Here is a 19,734-nt window from a genome sequence, read left to right as displayed (position 1 = left end):
CCCCTTGTCAAATAAAACAGAAAATATATTTTGAAAGATTACAATGTTGTGGAAGCAAGAAGGATTAGAAAGCGATATTTGTCTTATCCTGTCCCTCAGAAAACAAAAGAGATCACATTTAAAATACTGAATGACATTTATCCATCAAACCACTTCCTACATATTAGATTTAATTTGGATAATATGTGTGTGGTTTTTGTGAGTATGTCTGTTGTTGTTGATATGGACCGCTTGTTGTGTCTGCAATAAAGATTAATAATAATAATAATGATATCGAAACAGTAGAACTTTTTTTTTTTTAATGTGAGTATGTTGTACAATTTTGGACTTAATTTCAAAACTGGTTGTTATCTAAACACATTATTTTGCCCCCATTAGATTGGATGTGGATCAAGGTTGGACTACAGTTAAAGGAGAAGAACTTGGACTTTTTGGTGAACATTTTAATTTCCCTTGGGAAACATTTCATCAACAGATGTAAATACCTCAAAGTGAAACCCCACTTCAATAGATGGATAAACCAACTCAGAATGTATAAAAAATCTTTGCATTACATGAAAAGCAAAAATGCCCTAAAGTTATTTTCTTTGCTGGACTTATTTACTGTTGTGGACTGAGACCCTCACGTTCTCTTTTCTTTTTCTTTTTGTTCTTGATTGATCAAGATAGCTGATTCAGCACTGTGCATTTATCTATTACCAATGTGCCTTTAATGTTTGTGTTTTGAAGATACTTCAAAAAAAACAAAAAAAAAAAACAACTAGTGGTGAAAGAGTCGAAGCACAGTTAGTCTATGCCGCCATCTTGTCTCATAGCAGCAGATAAAGAGAAAAAATTATATATTTAAAAAAATTTAATTAGGCTACTACTAGTCACTTCAATTTTATGCATAAAAATATATTACAATAAATGCTCTGATAATTACCTTTTTTTTTTTTTAAAGGGACAACAAGGAGTTTTGTTAAAGCGAAGTGTTTCCACACTACATTTATGAGCCTCCGCACCGTGAAATTCTTTGACCGGCGCAAGACAGACTCATGTTTTCATTCATCAAGAATTAAAGTCAGAGGTTGGAAGACGATCACATACCGTCGTAGTTCCCACCATAAACGGAGATTCATTCGGCGGCGTTATTCTCATGACTCGCCACGAAACCGAAAGTAAAGAAACGCTGGTCGGCTCGACCAGCATTTCCACCACCACTAATAATAACAAAATAACCATAGAGACAAAACCATAGATTTATCTAAAATGGACCATTAACAAGTGGTAACGTAGATTCATCCACATTAATATCAGACTTTTTATAACCAAATAGAAACTCCTCGTTGTCCCTTTAAATTTTCAGCTGAAAGGCCAATGATCACATGGCATTTGAAGCTAAATTATTTATCATTCCTTTTAAAAAAAAAATGATTTTGTGTTTTCTGTCTGCTGCTGTAGACCTACATTTAAACATTTTAAATACAGATTTCATATTTGAACTTTTACTTAATAACACTGAATACTAACTCTGCTGTACTCTACTGTTTGTAGACACTTAATAAAGACAGACATTCAACCACTGGAATCACTGGGCAACAACATTTTGTAATGTTTTTTTATTTATTTATTTAAAAAGAACATAGAATAGAAAATACTCAGAGAACCTTGGTAGGCATACTCTTCTGACTGGGGGGTTAATATAACCAAGATATACATGAAGGGACAGTATTTCTTTATTTTGGTATGATACCAGATGGTGGAAACAGCATGCCTGAAACGAACTCTAAATCCACTCTTCTGTTCATTTTAGTGACAAGTAAAGAAATTGTGCATTTTTTTATTTAATCTGTGATGGCACGAGTCTTCAGCCTTTCAGATGTGCGTTACATTCATAGACGAGATGTTCTTAAATGTATTGAAATGAATTCCAAACATATTTTTAATCCCATCAGTTGGACAGTGGCGATGGTCGACATGTGTCCGCTTTTAGAAATGAGGTAAAAGAAAATATAGAAAACCATTAGATTCTTTTCATTTAACATAAAAGACAGAAAAACAGAATCCCGGGTCACTCTGGTGGTCGACTCAGCTCATCAGGTGACTGACTTCGCAAAGTAAAATGACCTGAAAACATACATGAATTAGCAGGTTCAGTGTTTTGTATTTTGAAAACAGATCTTCCTATTGATGAACAGAACAGAACAGATGGTGATTTTCATCTACATCAGTTTGTTATCTGCAACTCAAACCAACAAAAACCGAAACTTGTTTCATTGAAGCTCTTCACCGTGAATCTCCCAAGGGTTTGTAAAAAGAAAAGAAAGAAAAATAAAAGAAAGAAAAGAGAAGTCCAAGTAGCACAGGAACCATGACACACAGGGAGCAGAAGAAGCTTTAATCCATGAGAAACAACCAAGTAGCAGAAGTTCAGCTGTCAACAGTCTGAATGTTTAGTGCAGTCTGTATCTCAGGTTTACATCCCGGCTGCACAAAAACCGATGAAAAAATCCAAATTGATGTGTAGGACATTTGTTCTTTATCTGCAGAACAGCTCGTTGTAGTGGGAGGTGAATGTCGTCCATTCATGTTAACTGGGACCGTGTCAAAGTGAAGAGTTCAGGTAATCGACGACCATTTACAGAACGAGTCATTACACCGATATAAAAGGGTCGTTTCTGTCCCGCCGCTCTACGTCTCTACGTTCACTCTGAATCCTCCTCGTCCTCCTCGTCGGGCGTAAACGGTGGGTCGGGCGCGGCGGCGGCCTTCTTGGGGGCCCCGGCCCCCTCTTTCCTGGTCCGGAGGTGCAGCTCTCTGACGGTGAGGATGCGGGTGAGCATGGCCTCCATGGTGCCGTCGTCCAGCGTGGTGGAGGAGAACCACAGCGGGCTGTTGGGGACGCAGCAGCGCTCGGGGTGAAGGTAGAACAGGTTGGTGCGCTGCTTCACCGACTCAGAGCTGAGAGGACGAGACAGAATCATGTTTGGTTTAAATACAGACAACACAGCTTTCATTTCAGTTCAGTTTAGTTAGTTTATTATAGGAAATGGTTTTCTCCTTGTTTTATGTATCTTAAATTATTTTTATCTTGCACATTTTATTATTCATCCATGGCACAGGATGGTTAAAATGTATAATCAGGGTTCCTACACATTTGTAATTTCCAAATTCGTTACTTTTTTGGCGACACTCACCACTTGGAGAGGTAGAACTCGTAGAGTCGGACCGGACAGCGGAGAGGGTTCTCTGTGTTCTCCATCATCTCCAGGATGTCTTCCTTACTCTCCTCCTCTTTACGCTTCTTAGCAGCTGGAGCGTCGGGGTCTGAGGAGCCACATCACAAACTCACTCATGTTCATCGTGTAAATACATAGATGTACATGATCATTCATTTGTTATTTTTTTCTACTTCATTGTTATTGATTTTTTTTTCTTCTGCTTTGTTTCCTCTGCAGCAGCAACATGTGAATTTCCCCGGTGTGGGATCAGTTCAGGTTTATCTAACCTCATCTTTAATACACTTCCTGTTGATCCCAGACCATAACATACTAAGTAACGGATATAGTGCTAAATAATTAGACATATTTACTGTAGAAGTTTATGGAGCAGTGTGTAAATACAGTGCAACAAACATCAAAAAAATGAATCATGTCAATTCATTTTGCACAAATATTTAATGTTTCCAAATTCTCTTTGAGAGGATTTGCAGCTTTTTGAAGGCAACACACTATTAAGCATTAGTTAAGCATGAATAAATACTGAATTCTTCATTTATAACGCATGAATAATCGTTAGTATGTAGTTTATAATACAGTTAAACATGTTTTACTCATTGATCAGCACCAACTGTATTATAAACTACATACTAATGAGTATTCATGCATTATAAATGAAGAATTCAGTATTTATTCATGCTTAACTAATGCTTACTAGTGTGTACTTTTTATAAAGTGTTACCCTTTTTGACAATTTTAAACAGTAAATAATATTTTTGGACCTTTTCTGACGCTTCATAGACCACAACAAAATAACTACTTGGCAGTAAAAACTATAGTTAGTTTCATCTGGACTCTAAAATCATATAAATGAAACAGAAAATCCAGGTTTTAATCAGATTCAGACTCATTACATAATAATAGAGAGACATCAGAGATTCAAAGATTCAAATAACTAATAAAAGCTGTGACTGTTGTGTTTTAATAAACTCCAGCTGTGTGTGTGTGTGTGTGTGTGTGTACTGAACTGGTGCAGTGTGTAACTCTACCTGTCTCAGGCTCGGCGATGGAGATGGGCGGGTAGAAGCGCAGGAAGGTGGTCTTGGTGTTGTTGGGGTTGGACTTGGTGCAGCGCATGACGTGGGCGAAGGACAGCTGGCGGTGCTGCTCCACCGTGGTGAAGCCGAAGTATTTACAGCAGAAGAACAGCAGCGTGTTGAGGAGGACGATGGGGGAGTACGCCCCCAGCTGCTTACAGTCCCACAGGAAGTCCTCCTCCACCCGGGAGTGGACGTAGCCTGGAGGGGGAGAGGGACAGAGACAACCGGTCAACACATCTGGAGACTAGGGAGGCACATGATTAACCGTTTACCGATAACAAGAACTTTGACCGATTAATACTATCGGTTATTTATTTATTTTATTAGCTCCTTATGTCGCTTTTGAAAAAAAAAGAAAAAGAGAGAGACCTGCCGTGCCGTGTAACCACAACAACAACAACAACAAAAAACTGACAGCGAGTGAGTGTCACGACTTCCTGTATCTGGCCCTTCAAATTAAAAGCCCTATAGCCTTTCATATACTGTTCAGTCATATTGATTTTGACTTAATTTTGACAAGACACTGGTCCAAATGTTGTTGTTTTCCTGCGACCAATCGACCAATTCAATTTTGGTCAGTCAGTGATTTTTGCTTGGTCGACTATTTCTAATAAACTAATTTCTACTACTTTCTAATTAATCGGAATCGGTAATCGAAAAGAATCGGAATCGAAATAGGAATCGGAATCGATGAAAATGCAAACGATACCCATCCCTAGTGTTGACACGTGCAGAGTTCACTGCCTTCAGCCATATTTCGCAGCAAAAAGTTACACAGGAAGACTGACAGTATGTGCAGCAGCCCCCATGAAGGAAGGTCAGACAATAAATGTAGCTACACGGACATAGATGTGAATCACCTGTAACAACGGCGCTGAGAAAAAAGAAAAAAAAAAAAAGAGGACGAGGCCGTCGCTGCTCTCCAGCCTGTTCACCTGCAGCTCTCCTGCAGCTCCACAGAGGAGCTGTCAGAGGAGCTCTGCTGCTCCTTCAGCCTGGTGTTTGGCTGCACTTTGTATAAAAACAGAGCACACTGATCAGCTGTCCCAGCACACATGTGTATTTAACGGCAAAAAAAAATAAAAATTGGAGCGATTAAAAAAAATGTTTTGCCGTTAAATACACACGTGCACCGCCAGCGTCTTAATCTTATCGGTTAATGGTTAATAATCGGTTAACAAGCGTCGGTTATCGGTCAGAAAAAAAATTCAAAATGTGCATCCCTACTGGAGACGGATGGAGAGATAAACTGAGAATAACAGAGAGTCAGTGAACTCACCACTGGCCATGATGGAGGGTTTGAAACCTTTGAGCATCGTGGTGAACTCGGTGGAGAACTTGTTGTAGAATCGATCCATGAATATGTTCTCCACCCGACCGTTCTCAAACAGGTACTGCACACAGAGGACAGAGAAGACACAATCAGGACCAGAGCAATTAGAAGATGTTGTCTTTTGAGTCCAAAACAATCCTCTTCTCAAAGATCTGGAACTCTTTTCAAAGATATCTGGTTTAAAAACGAACTTTGGAAAATATTTGATTCTTATGCCCTATTCGCACGGGATCAGTATTACCTGGGGACATCTGGTAGATTTGTAAACCTCCCCCACCACGTCTGTGCTTCTTGCAGTCTGTATTTTACTCGAATTTACTGACATTTAGGCTCCGATATGACGTCAAAGCTGCACGTCATAACATCCGCTGCTGTTACATCCATGTGCGAAGCAAATGTAAATAAAATGTCAAAGCAGCAACGTGACTTCGCAACAGTGCAGTTGTTGTCACAGTAACGGGCCGTCATGGCATTTGTATTAAAAAGCCGCATGTCAATATCTTCCGAAATTTCGCTCTTTTTATGGATCAGCTGTTTATTTAAATGTGTCTCCAGCACCGATACCAGCCCGTGTTTGCACCTAAAGCACCTTCGAAAATGCCGCTCATAATTTCCACCGCAGCCTCCATGTTTCAACCTGTACAGTAGCTATGGTTTCAACCGGGGAAGAACAAAAAATGCCCTTCAATTACTGAGATGCAGATTCGCACGGGACTAGTTTTACTACGGGACGTCGGTCTTTGGTGAAATATAGTCGGTCATTTGCGGGGGAATTTTTACTTTACAAATTACTGACATGGCGCATTCGCACGGGATTAAGATCACAGACGTCCTCCGTAATTATTACTAATCACCTGAGGTCCCCAGGTAATACTAATCCCGTGCGAATAGGGCCTAAGTGTCTAGTTGTTGTTGTTGTGTTTGAGCTGCTGGTCTTACCTGCTGGATGCCGAGGCAGAGGTAGAACAGGCTGTCGGGCGAGTACGGTTCTCCGTTGGGCCGCTTCAGCTCGGTGATGAAGCAGCAGAGGCCGTAGCTCAGCTCGGCCGTGGTGCATCGAAGGACGTCTTCCTTCAGCTCCATGGGACGAGCTGAGACACAACAACAACATGACAGTTTGTTTTGGATGAGACAGAAATCTAACTTTTAAAGGGGATAGTTCAACATTTTGGTAAATTCGCCCATTGCCATCATCGCCTGTAGGAGCACGTTAACTACCTTTATTTGTCGGTGCAAGAGAGAGACGCAGAGACGCAGCACACAAAACTTTCGGTTTTCCCTAAATACACAATCCAACAACTCAAACTGTAGAGGTTTAAATAATGTTAGCTTGAGATCTTGCAGTCTATTGCTAGCAAGAAGTTGCTTTCCACAGGCAGTGTCTGTAGCTAGCCCAGCTGTGCAGGTCGACAAAATCCACTCTGGAAACGTTTTTGTTGTGAAGAAAAAATATAAAAACTTTTTTTTTTTTTTTATTCCACAGGATTACAAAACAAAGTGGCTGGCTAACACACTTGTAGCAACTAATTACTAAAAAGCAGGTAAGAAAACCGTTTGCTTCTCCAGCTATCAAGCTCTGACTGCCTGCTCTCAGATCAACAGGAAAATCCCACACACCTATGCTTCTTAAAGGGGAAGTACACCTTTTACCAACATATACCGAATCACATAAAAAGCATGAATACCAATATGCTTTTAACATTTTTAACCACTATATAAACTTATAAATGAAATTAATCAATCATTAAATCCTGTATACTTACATATTATTGAATTATGCATCTTCTTAACACATTTTAATCATATCAACTGTATTTCCTCCTCTCGTTGAGAAGTTGTGACCTGCACATTCACCACGCTATGAAATAATCATGTAACATCACGAGACAAAGTTGTTTTTAGAGGCAAATGCAGCTGGAACTACATTCCAGACACGGCTGCTGGGCGGAGGGATTTCAAAAACGCAAAAGTAGTTCCCAGCATTTGCTTCATGTGTCGTAATGTTACATGATGTTTCATGATTATCTCATAGCGTGGTGAATATAATGTGCAGGTCACAACTTGTCCACCAGAGCGTTGTGGAGTTGTTGGATTGTGTATTTAGGGAAAACAAATAACGGTAATTAACACTGTCCTATTATGACTGTAGGGATTATGGCAATGGGCGAATTTGCCAAAATGTTGAACTATCCCTTTAAATACCATGTGAAGTTTAACCTGTTGTCCTCCTGAATCAAAGAAGGAAGGAAGGACGAAGGGAAAGAAGGAAGATGATAGGTAGGAAGGAAGGCAGGAAGGATGAAGGGAAAGAAGAAAGGAAGGAGAAAGGGAAAGATGGGAGGAAAAAAAGGAAGGAAAGATAGAAGGAGGGAGGGAACAGATTAGTAGGTCAGTTGGGTCAAAAAGGAAGGAAAAAGTAAGGAAGGAAGGAAGGAAGGAAGGAAGGAAGGAAGGAAGGGAGGGAAAAAGGATTGTGGAAAGAAGGAAGGGAAAAGGGAAGGAAAGAAAGATGGATGGATGGATGGAGGGAACAGATTCATTCAAGGTATGGAAGAAGAAGGAAGGAAGAAGGGAGGGAGGAAAGAAGGAAGGAAGGAAGGAAGGAAGGAAGAAGGGAAGGAAGGGAAAAAGGATTGTGGAAAGAAGGAAGGGAAAAGGGAAGGAAAGAAAGATGGATGGATGGATGGAGGGAACAGATTCATTCAAGGTATGGAAGAAGAAGGAAGGAAGAAGGGAGGGAGGAAAGAAGGAAGGAAGGAAGGAAGGAAGGAAGAAGGGAAGGAAGGGAAAAAGGATTGTGGAAAGAAGGAAGGGAAAAAGGAAGGAAAGAAAGATGGATGGATGGAGGGAACAGATTCATTCAAGGTATGTAAAAAGAAGAAAGGAAGAAGGGAAAGAAGGAAAAGGGAAGGAAAGAAAGATGGGGGGAGGGAACAGATCAGGTCAATTGGATCAAAAGAAGGAAGAAGAAGTAAGGACGACGAGAAGGAAGGGAAAAAGGATTGTGGAAAGAAGGAAGGAGGAAGGGAACAGAAGGAAACAGGAGGGTTAAAATAAACTGAGGAAGATGTTTTGTTTTTCCCCCAGACTCACAGAAGCGTGGTTTTTCCAGGTTGGGCTGAGTTTTCCTCCACTGGATCCATCTCTTCCAGGCGTCCACTCCGTACTCGCTCTTCAGCTTGGGGCCTTCGACCGGCGCCTTGAGGGCCGAGCCTTTCTGAGACGCCTGTTCAGCCGCCTTCGACGCCCGCGACTTACGACCCTTCAACGTAACAAAAAGAGAGAGAGGAGCTGAAGAACAGAGTCATGATCATGACTCTAGACGATGAATAACAACCACATCCGGTCTCGTTACCCTCTTCTCTCGGGCTTTCCTGTGAGCTTGTCGTCGGCGTGAGGCGGCGGCGGCGGGCGGAGGGCTCGGAGGTTGCTGGGACTTTTCTCTGAGCTTGGCCATCTTCTCCAGAGTTTCTGACAAATTATATAAGACATGAAACTTTAAAGGTAGAGTCTGGAGTTTTGTTCCTTGCAGTTTGTAAACAAAACATTGAAACTGGGCACCTCCTCCAAAGACGGTTTATAAACCAAGACCTTTCATGACGAGTCAGCTTCCTGTGTGCATGTCACGTGGGCTTCTGCACGGCCACGCCCCTTTAGAGAGACCAGAGGCAGCTTGGAGTGTATTGATTCCTATGGGACAATTTAATGTGAACACCGATTATGATCGGGTCTTTCTCCCCACGGTCACTGAAGCAAATTTTGGACTCATTTTTCACAAGCCACATCTCTTCTGAACAGTTTGACACCAAAATGGTAATTTTCAGACGGAGAGATCCGGAGAAAATCCACTTTGTTCCAGACCTGTCTCTGTCTCTACGACACACTCTCGCGAGATTTGGCACAGATCTCCTAGGCAACGTCAAACAAACGCCCGCGAACTCCCGTGAAAATGATTTAAATTATTTTTGGCATGCTAAATATTACTGTTAGTAGTGTAAATATTTAATGTTATCATAAGAAAATATAAATATCTCACTTTCATCTACCTAAAAATTGTATAAATCCACACACACACGATCACAGACGAGGTGGTGACGGTTGGCCACGCCCACTTAGAGAGACAGGAAGTGTATACCATTTCATATCATTGGAGCAGCCGCTCATGGAGTATCTTTCCATTTATTGAATATCTTTGCCTCCTCCTCTGGGGCTAAGCTGTGTAGCCTCCTGCCCCCAGACAGCAGCGGTTGTCATGACAACAAAGGAAAGGAAACACAGTCTGAGTGAAGCTCTGGAGCCGTGGGCCGATAGCCGACCGTCACCAACACCGGGAGCCTCCGTGTTATGTTGTTATGTCGTTGTGGTGAGCTGGGAAGACGGTGTTAGCGGCGGATGCTAATTGCTACCACTAGCCGAAGTTAGCATCGAGCTAGCTCACTACAACGGTCCTCATACTTGTTACCAGTCGAGGCTTTAGTTGTCGGGACGGTGGGGAATCGGTCCGCGGCTCCAGCGCTTCACTCAGACTGTATTTATTTTACTCTGTGGTCCTGACAACTGCTGCTGAGAGAGAGAGACGTGCTAGCTGCTAGCACTCGTTAGCATCAGACAGCTAGTGCAGCTAGCAGCCCTGAGCCTCGTAGCTTCACCAGAGCTCCGTCATTGGCTGGAGAGAAAACACAGACTCTCTCTCCATAGATATCTATGCTCTCTCTCTCGCGACTCTCTGGCTCCACCCAGAAACGTCCCCGTGCACAACAAAACCTGAACAAAACAGAGCAAAAGACCAAAATACAGGCAGGGGGAGGGGGGGCTGCAGACACGGCCCCCACCACACAGGACTAGAAGCCCAGAGGTGATGATTAAGACGGATTTCATTTGTACAAGTCTAATGTTTATTTTTGGGCATAAAACTCCAGACCCAACCTTTAAAAAACTAAGAACCAGACCGGAGTCATTTAGGTGGAGATTTTAAAAAATTAAACAACCACAACAAATCCACGTCTTTCGGGACTCACCGACAGTGAAGTCGGCCTCGACGTCCATGGGCGGCGGACCAGGGGGCGGGGCCTCGGCCTGAGGCTCGCTGGGCGTAACCATGGCAACGTCCGTGATGGCGTTGAGCTTCTCCTGGGTGTTGGAGCGACTGGGCGTCCTGAGGCCCGAGGCGTCCGACGAGGCCTCCTCCCAGTTGTTGAGGAAACTGGCCAAGTCGTCCGTGTCCAAGTCGTCGCTATAGTTACTGACGTGATCTGTAACGATGCACATTTCATATTTAAAACACACAAAGTGAGTCGACAACTGCATCAATCCCACGTCTCTACACAATTAGGGAAATACAGAGACTGTTGATGAAAAACTGTCCCTGAAGGCAACGTGCATCAGAGGTTTTACATGTATTTCCCTCTAAAACAACTCTGTGTGGTAACGTTGTGTTATTATCTCATAGCGTGGTGAATGTGCAGCTCACAACTTGTCCACCAGAGCGTTGTGGAGTTGTTGGATTGTGTATTTGATGAGTCTGATGAGAGAAACCAAGAAATCCCATAATGAGCCTCCGTAGCGTAGCTCTGAGCAGCTCACGGCTCTGCTCCGCCGTTCTAAAAACAGCTTGCACCGACAATTGAAGGTAACGAACCTACTGCTATGACTATAGGGATTATGGCAATGGGCCAATTTGCCAAAATGTCGAACTACCCCTTTAAAGAATTGATTCTCCACAGATGTTTACAAAAAATTATGAAAGATATATGAGAAAAACTGGAAATGTTTTCCTTTTGCTGTGATCGTCCTTCACCAGGAGTTTATTCAACTTCAGGTCGGTTTCACTCTTTTTTTCTTGTTAAAATTTTATATAGTAAATCACAATTAGACATTAACGATTCATCCAGTTTCCTCCAAACCTTCCTCCTCCTCCTCTTCGTCGTTTCTCTCACCTTCTGCGGCGGCTGCTTCCTGTCTCTCCGTCTGTTTCTCCGTCACGCTCTCCTTCGGCCGCTCCGTCTTGTCGTTCTTGGCCTCCTGCTCCGCCACCATCTCGGCCATGAGGATGAGCTCGGCCTCGAACGGGTCAGACGGGATCTTCTCCTTGATCTCCTGGATCGTCTCCACGATGCGCTCGGCGCTGTCCATCGTCACGGGGAGGAACATGGGCACCGGCAGCTGGTCGGGGAAACAGGTCGGGGAAATAACATTTATACTGAGATTATTATCTTTCACTTTGGTCGATAAGAAACGATTGTTTGTGCCAACAAAGTTTGCCAGGATAATAAAACTAGAAAAGGCATTTCCAAGAATGGAAATGCGTGTGAATGCTGAAAGCAGCTGAACGCCATTGCTGAAGAAATGCTGAATGAGCTGAAGAAATTGTTGAAACAATGTTGAATTAACTGAAGAAACCGCTGAGGCAATGTTGACTGCAACGACTAAAGCTGAAACATAAAACTTTCTATGGGCGAAAAGCAGTAGAAATGTTAAAATCAAACAGTTTCGTCTGAGCCTCTAAACTTCACCTGGTTCTTATTAAGATGTAAATCAGGATCATTTTCATCGGTATGTAGATATACAGCTCTGGAAAATATTAGAGACCCCGGGCCGGCCCAATCCTCCATGGGGCCCTATGCTAAATTAAATTTTTAATTTTTTTTTTTGAAATTTTACCAGTTTCTTCAAGAATTTTTAAAAAGAAAATTGAGAAATTTTACCACTTGTTTTTAGAAATCTTTTACCCTTTTTGTTTTCCAGAAATCATACATCTTTCATCTAGAAATCTTTTAGCCTTTTTAGAAATTTGATAAATATTACAACTTTTTTTTCCTGAAATGTTTCCTACAATATTTCTACAATTCATCTGGACTGAGTTGTTCAACATTCAGTCATTTTTCAAAGCCCCGCCCCCTCACCTGGCTTCACCTGTAATAAACCAGTTTAGTTATTAACACAGAGGACAAAGTCCCAGGAACAACTTTATTGGACTTTGACAGTCCCAGAGCGGCAGACTGAAGAAGAGACGATCAGATTCAGCTTAAGATCAAACTAAAAACTGCTGCTTCAACCTGCTGACACTCCACACACTGAAGGTGAGTTTGACTAAAACCTGGACTCAGAGAGAATTATCTAAAATGTATCAACGTTTCAGTTCATCACAACAGCTGAATGTTCACTTGTTGTCTTGACTTGGATTCATATTCAGCTTCGTCTCCTGCAGCTACACGACAATAAATGTTGTGGAGTAGTTTCAGTACAAGTTCCTCCAAACTGAGCTGGAATGAAAGTTTGTAATCGTATTTAGTATAAATTTAGTTCCTTTAAAGGAACTTGAGGCCGGATCAAGGAAAAAAACTCATTAGTGATAGAACAGACGTTGTGGCCGCCTGCAAACGTTTGATAAATGCTGTGTTTCTGTCATCATGGTGTCTTGAACTCATTTCTTCACTGCAGGCCTGTGTTTGAAGTTCTCCACTAATGAATTCAGACTCTTTAGACGTTAAATGATCCACAAACAGAAACTAAAAAGAGCTGTTGCATCATCCTGCAGAAATTCCAGTGTGACAAAGCTCCGCCCCCTCACAAGACTCAGAAACCAGGAAACTGCTGCACTTCCTCTTCAGTCCCAGAGCGGCAGACTGAAGAAGAGACGATCGGATTCAGCTTCAGACCAAACCAACAACTTCCTGTGAGTGAGTCCAGCTACAACACTGCTGCTTCAACCTGCTGACACTCCACACACTGAGGGTGAGTTTGACTAAAACCTGGACTCAGAGTCACAGTAAACTTCAGTCAAGTCAGTAGAGGAGGGAGGGGAGCTGTTTTGTTTATGTGTTCATGGCGCTTGGAGTCTCTGGTCTGTCCACGACAAATTTCTCCCAAGGGAGACAATAAAGACAAACTAACTAACTAACTAACATGACTGACTCTACTTCCTGTCTGCTGTGTTTTCAGCTTCACTCACAGACTAAATGGCTTCCAGACTAGAGGAGGATTTCTACTGTTCGGTCTGTACGGAGGTCTTCAGAGATCCTGTTCTTCTGTCCTGCAGCCACAGCTTCTGTAAAGACTGTCTGAAGAGCTGGTGGAAGGAGAAACAAGATCGACTGTGTCCAGTTTGTAAGAGAAGATCTTCAAGAGAAGAACCTCCCTGTAACCTGGTGTTGAAGAACCTGTGTGAGAGCTTCTTACAGCAGAGAGAGGAGAGAGAGCAGAAAGAGCAGAAAGAGCAGAGATCTTCAGAGGCTCTCTGCAGTCTGCACTCTGAGAAACTCAGACTCTTCTGTCTGGACCATCAGCAGCCAGTGTGTCTCGTCTGCAGAGATTCAGAAACACACACCAACCACAGAATCAGACCCATCAATGAAGCTGCTTCGAAACTGAAGAAGGAACTTGAGGAAACTCTGGAGACCTTAAAGAAGAAGTTAAAGGGTTTTGAAGAAGTTCAAGTGAAGTTTGGTCAAACAGCAGAACACATTAAGGTCCAGGCCCGACACACAGAGAGGCAGATTAAGGAGCAGTTTAAGAAGCTTCACCAGTTTCTAGAAGAGGAAGAGGAGGCCAGGATGGCTGCACTGAGGGAGGAAGAGGAGCAGAAGAGTCAGAGGATGAAGGAGAAGATGGAGGCTCTGAGCAGAGAGATAGCAGCTCTTTCACACACAGTCAGAGCCACAGAGGACGAGCTGAGAGCTGAAGACGTCTCATTCCTGCTCAACTACAAGGCTGCAGTGGAAAGAGTCCAGCAGCGCCCCCTGCTGGAGGATCCACAGCTGGACTCAGGAGCTCTGATAGACCAGGCCAAACACCTGGGCAACCTGACCTTCAACATCTGGAACAAGATGAAGGACATGGTCTCCTACAGTCCTGTGGTTCTGGACCCAAACACTGCTAATCCAGAACTCATCCTGTCTGAAGATCTGACCAGTGTGAGACGAGGAGTCAAACAGCAGCTTCCTGACAATCCAGAGAGGATTGATTCTTACCGCGCTGTCCTGGGCTCTGAGGGTTTTAACTCAGGGACTCACAGCTGGGATATCGAGGTTGGAGACAGTACAGTGTGGATGCTGGGTGTGTCAACAGAGTCTGTGCAGAGGAAGGGAAAGAAGATATGGTCTGGAACATGGATGTTAACGTTCAATGAAGGTAAATACGGAGCAGGTTCACCATCAACTCCATGGATTTATCTCTCAGAGCAGAAGAAGTTCCAGAGGATCAGAGTGAATCTGGACTTCAACAGAGGAAAACTGTCGTTCTCTGATCCTGACACTAACACACACTTACACACCTTCACACACACTTTCACTCAGAAGATGTTTCCATTCATTCTCACTGGTGAAACAGTGAAGCTGTTGCCAGTGAAGGTGTCAGTGACAGTGGAGCAGAGCAGTTAGAGATAAAGAGGACGATCATATTCATAATGGTGCTGTCAAACAATTAAAATTTTAAAATCACGATAAATCTCATAATTTTTCTGAGTTAATCGCATTTTTGTCTTTTTTGCTCAAAATATCAGAAAGTCAGTGTATTGTGTTATAAATGTAAAGTATACAAGCAACATCCAGTGATGTAATAGCGGTGGTATTTAACCATCAGCACAGGTGAGGACAGCGTTTGGTGACAAGAAGAACAAGTTCCCTAGTGAAGGAACGCAGGAGCAAAACATAACGCAGCGTTTTCTGTAACATTATAAGACGGGGCACAGAATGTAGTATGCTATAGTGTAACACATAAGCATGAATTATTGTTAACAGACCAACTCAAAACATCTCCATAACTAGGAATTTACTAACATCCATATTTTCAGGTGTACAGGTAGAAAAACCTTTAACCCTTACACCCCACGAGGACTCGATGAGTTCTCACCTGTTGCGTTATTGAGCAGCATTTTGGCTACAACCATGCTATAGCAAAATGGTTTGGGGAAGTTATGTATTTATCTGTGAAATGATGTGTAATTAATCTGTGTTGAAATTATCTGTAATTAAAATACTCCCTTGCGCCCTGTTAAGGACTCATTCATTGAGTCTTTGTGATGGTGAAGTCATAACCTTTTAATGGTTTTATATTTTAAGATCTCTTTTTTTATACAAAGATGGATTTTGTTTTTATGATTACAACTGTCTGGGGTCAGACAATGTTTATGGGGAATATCAGTTTTTTTTTTGTTTTTTTTTGCAGTGTTAGATTTAAGTTAAAAAAAATCTTTCGCCCTGTTAAGGACTCATTGAGTCCTCATGATGGTTGAAAACATAACCTTTTAATGGTTTTATATTTTAAGATTTTTTTTTAATGTTATTTAACTTCTCTCGCACCATGGCTATTAATTTCAAACAATAAAATTAATTAACCCTTTTTTATTTCTTTTTATGATTACAACTGTCCGAGGTCAGGCAATGTTTATGGGGAATATGTCATTGAGTCCTCATGATGGTGAAGTCATAACTTTTTTATGTTTTTTGTTTTGTTTTGTTTTGTGGTTATGTTATTTAACTTCTCTCCCACCATGGCTGTTCATTTCAAACCATACAATTAATTAATTAACCCTCTACAGGCTTTTTTTTTATGATTACAACTGTCTGAGGCCAGGCAATGTTTATGGGGAATATCAAATTTTATGCATTTTTACTTTTTTGTAGTGTTAGATTGAAACTAGAAAGAGTATCCACTAAAGGGCGTTCCAACCAAATCTGTTGATCCACGATCGGCACGCAAGTGGTGATTGATGGGGGGGGGGGGGGGCTGCGTGTAGTGTGGGAACACATAGGCCACCGCCACAGCCGAACAAAGAGGCAATTAAAATCACTCTGCTTGAAAATTTGAAGCTGCAGCTCTGCAGAATGTTTTTTCCTCCCGCGACCCTTTTTGGTCATTTTAAAACCAGCTCATTAGCAATGCACCTCTGGAGGGGGGGCGGAGACTGTGCTGCTCTGCACCCGCCCAGCCACCTCCTCGCACCCCACCCCCCACTCGCTGAGAGCTGGACATTGTACAATTACAGATTCAGTGCGTTTAGCGTAAAACTCCCCACTGGGATTCGATCCCAGACTGGAACATGGTCCTTGCTCACAGTGCAAGCTGCTCTACCAGGTGAGCTATACCTGTTATACCTTGACAGCTACACCGAGCTGCCAAGCCTTTCACCTCTGAGCCAGATGCAGAGCGGGGCGGGAGCTTGTAGCACTAGTGCCCTCCCCTGGAGCTGTGGCACCCTCAACTCCAGTCTCCCTGAAACTGCCAGTTTGAGTCTGCCATTGGTTCACAGCAGTTTGAAGGCAGGAAAACTCAGAAATGCAATTCTGCACTTCCTTTTCTGCTGATAAGTGCTCTAACACAAGAAAAATGCCACAGGAACATGTGAAAAGCACAAAAAACACGATTTTCATGGGAGGGGGTCTTTAAATAATGTGAATTCTGTTCGAACAGCGAAGTTCGTTTCGTTCCGACAGCCCTGACGGCTCTGTGAGGTGTGTGAGGTGTGTGTCGTACCGGCAGCGGCAGCCCCACGGGTCGGGGCGTAAACTGGCTGTACATGTTCATGGGGACGGGGATGAACACCGGCACCGGGACGGGCAGGACCAGGACCTTAGGGAAGGCGCCATCTACAGAAACGAGAAAGGAAGAGAAACCACGTCGCTGTCATGACTGGAATCACAGACTCAGACAGACAGTTAACGTCCAAACGCTCGGCGGCCTCACCCGTCTGCGACTCGGCGTCCGTCGTCTGCGTTTTACAGGAAACGCCTTTGTTCTGCACCAGCGGTCGACACATCAGAGCTTTGTTCTTCAGGATCTTCGGGGCCGCAGCCGGAGGAGGAGGAGGAGGATGATGATGAGGATGATGAGATTTCACAGGATCGGTCTGAATACTGATCTGAAACAACGAGACGGACGAGGATCAACATCGACTCCAAGGAGTTATCGTTGACCCGTGAACACAACAAACATACGTCAGAACAATCACAGTTCTGTTACTTTATCGTGGGCCTAGAATATGGAATTTATTACCTGTACATTTTTTTAACTTATCTTTACAACAATTTAGGAGAGCACTAAAGTCACTCCTGCTAACCAGTCAATACTTTCCACATGGTCTGCCTGTCTAAACTGGGATTACTTTATATTTTTTATCATATTTTTATCAAGCTGTTGTATTGCATTGTACAATGTTAAATCATGTTAAACCATGTTTGTATTTATTATGTATGAACGGTTTTTGTACCTCACTAATGAATGCTCATTAGCTTAGAACTGTAGTTGGAGAATGCCACCCTACAAGCCCCTGGAGGGTTTTTTTGGCATTTCCCCTTCACATTGTCTTGGATTTTATATGTTATATCTTTTTTTTTAACTTTTTGATATGTGAAAATAAACAAACAAACAGACAAACAAACAGACTTACATGTCCAAAGTTCTTCGACTGGACGTTGGAGACGGAGCCTGAGGAGACGAAGACGAATAATAAACACTAACACACTGCAACATAGAGAACATCAATGCTTCAGAGTGTGTGTGTGTGTGTGTGTGTGTGTGTGTGTGTGTGTGTGTGTGTGTGTGTGTGTGTGTGTGTGTGTGTGTTGTACTTTGTTGGGCCGTTCTGTCGGGAGCGCTGGATTTCGCCGTCGGAGGTCCTGCCAGTGATATGACGTTGGCGATGACAGGTGTATCTGCTGATGAACGAGAACACAACAACAGGAAACAACAGGTTCAGCTGAAGGTCGACCAGGCTCAGTGATCATCAGAACATCACATTATTAAAGCTATAGTGTGTAACTTCTACGTGTCTGTAAGTATCCGTTTCACCCGAGCCGCTACAAGAGGAGATGATACAACAGCTGTTCGGCTCCTCTAACACCTCGCCGTATTTTTCAGTATTTGTTATTTTTATATTTGGTGTGTTTGGCGACATTCCCACGCTGGCGCACAGGAAATAACGCGTTGTACTGGGTTTTACCCGACAAGGAGAAGGGAGGGGGGAGGAGAGCGCTGCTAGAACCCGAAGCAGCGACCAAGAGGTTCAGAAGTGGATCCTGCTAAAAAGAAAAAGCCTTCCCGTTCGACAGAAGGTCTGTTGGCGGAGAAAGAGAGTGACGGTGCCGGCCGTATCGTTGTAATAACGCAGAAATCCTCTAGAGGCCGATAGAAGTTACGCACTATAGCTTTAGGATGGAGCTAAATTCTAATAGTGACACATTTCTGTTTTGTGCAGATACAATATATTATATTGTATATGAAGTATTAAAGCAGCAGTAAGCGATCTGGTGGTTTTGTCTAACTTCCTGTCAGCAGATGGAGTTAGCAGTCCCCGCCCTCGTCCCTACGTCACCACATTCAGGCGCATCCCTTGGCTGCACACACAGAGAGGACTGCCCCTTTATGCCGTTCTCTCTCCTCATTGGATAAAGGTTGTAGGATACAAGGAAAGTTTTCTCCTGGGCTCAGAGCAGAGCAGAGTGACTGACAGACCCGTGTTTCAGACCAAACACTCTATAGAAGTGATTGCTGTCGGAAGATACAACAATTTAAGACTTAGATTAACACAAATATATCACTTACTTCTGCTTTAAAGGGACAACGAGGAGTTTTGGAAAGCGAAGTGTTTTCACACTAAATTTCCCACAATGCAATCGGACCGTATGAGTTTTGCTTTTACAGCCCACTGCTGTCATGCATGCACGATGCTCTGTGTGTCGACGACAATAACGGGAAAAGAGATGAACGGAACGATATAGCCTGGCTCGAAAAATCTATTCGTGGCGGACGTAATTTACTCATGGCGGGGCGCCACGAATATGGGAAACACTGCAAAATAACAATAAAGACAAAACGATATATTTATCGAAAATGGAGCCATTAACAAGTGGTAACGTAGATTCATCCACATTAATATGAGACTCTTTTATAACCAAACACAGCAGCTGTCGGTACCTTTGAAGACTTCTCCCTGCGTCGCCACTTTGTTGCTGCAGAACTGAAGCAGACAGCCGAGGTCACAGAAGTGTTTCACCGCCCCGAGCAGAGGGAGACTCTCCTTCAGCTTCCCTTTCTGCCCACACGTCTCACACTTGGCCACCTGAGAGGAAACACAATCATCATCATCATCATCATCATGTGTTTT

General features: G+C 42.9%; 2 protein-coding genes across 2 annotated transcripts in view; one reads left to right on the top strand and one right to left on the bottom strand.

Annotated features, from left to right (window-relative positions):
- Window positions 1-1,586: 1,586 nt before the first annotated feature.
- The window catches only part of LOC146977876 (zinc finger MYM-type protein 4-like), a 53,634-nt gene continuing 35,486 nt past the window's right edge, over window positions 1,587-19,734 (bottom strand). The window contains exons 14-27 of the mRNA XM_085790622.1: window positions 19,545-19,689; window positions 18,200-18,286; window positions 18,019-18,056; window positions 17,316-17,490; window positions 17,106-17,218; window positions 11,570-11,795; window positions 10,652-10,885; window positions 8,989-9,104; window positions 8,727-8,895; window positions 6,573-6,724; window positions 5,580-5,694; window positions 4,250-4,498; window positions 3,180-3,309; window positions 1,587-2,943 (exon numbers count right to left, since the gene is read on the bottom strand). Coding sequence (XP_085646748.1) covers window positions 2,688-2,943; window positions 3,180-3,309; window positions 4,250-4,498; window positions 5,580-5,694; window positions 6,573-6,724; window positions 8,727-8,895; window positions 8,989-9,104; window positions 10,652-10,885; window positions 11,570-11,795; window positions 17,106-17,218; window positions 17,316-17,490; window positions 18,019-18,056; window positions 18,200-18,286; window positions 19,545-19,689 — 2,205 coding nt within the window. The 3' untranslated portion in view covers window positions 1,587-2,687. The remainder of the gene's footprint in view (window positions 2,944-3,179; window positions 3,310-4,249; window positions 4,499-5,579; window positions 5,695-6,572; window positions 6,725-8,726; window positions 8,896-8,988; window positions 9,105-10,651; window positions 10,886-11,569; window positions 11,796-17,105; window positions 17,219-17,315; window positions 17,491-18,018; window positions 18,057-18,199; window positions 18,287-19,544; window positions 19,690-19,734) is intronic.
- LOC146977877 (E3 ubiquitin-protein ligase TRIM39-like) lies at window positions 9,604-15,073 on the top strand. The gene is made up of 2 exons (XM_085790623.1): window positions 9,604-9,627; window positions 13,610-15,073. The coding sequence occupies exons 1-2, from the start codon at window positions 9,604-9,606 to the stop codon at window positions 15,008-15,010; spliced, it is 1,425 nt and encodes a 474-aa protein (XP_085646749.1). The 3' UTR covers window positions 15,011-15,073.

Source organism: Trachurus japonicus, chromosome 11, assembly GCF_045865225.1.
Source record: "Trachurus japonicus isolate A0001 chromosome 11, Traja_1.0".
Classification (NCBI taxonomy): domain Eukaryota; kingdom Metazoa; phylum Chordata; class Actinopteri; order Carangiformes; family Carangidae; genus Trachurus; species Trachurus japonicus.
Note: the sequence above shows the minus strand (reverse complement) of the source record. Positions and strands in the feature narration are given on the sequence as shown.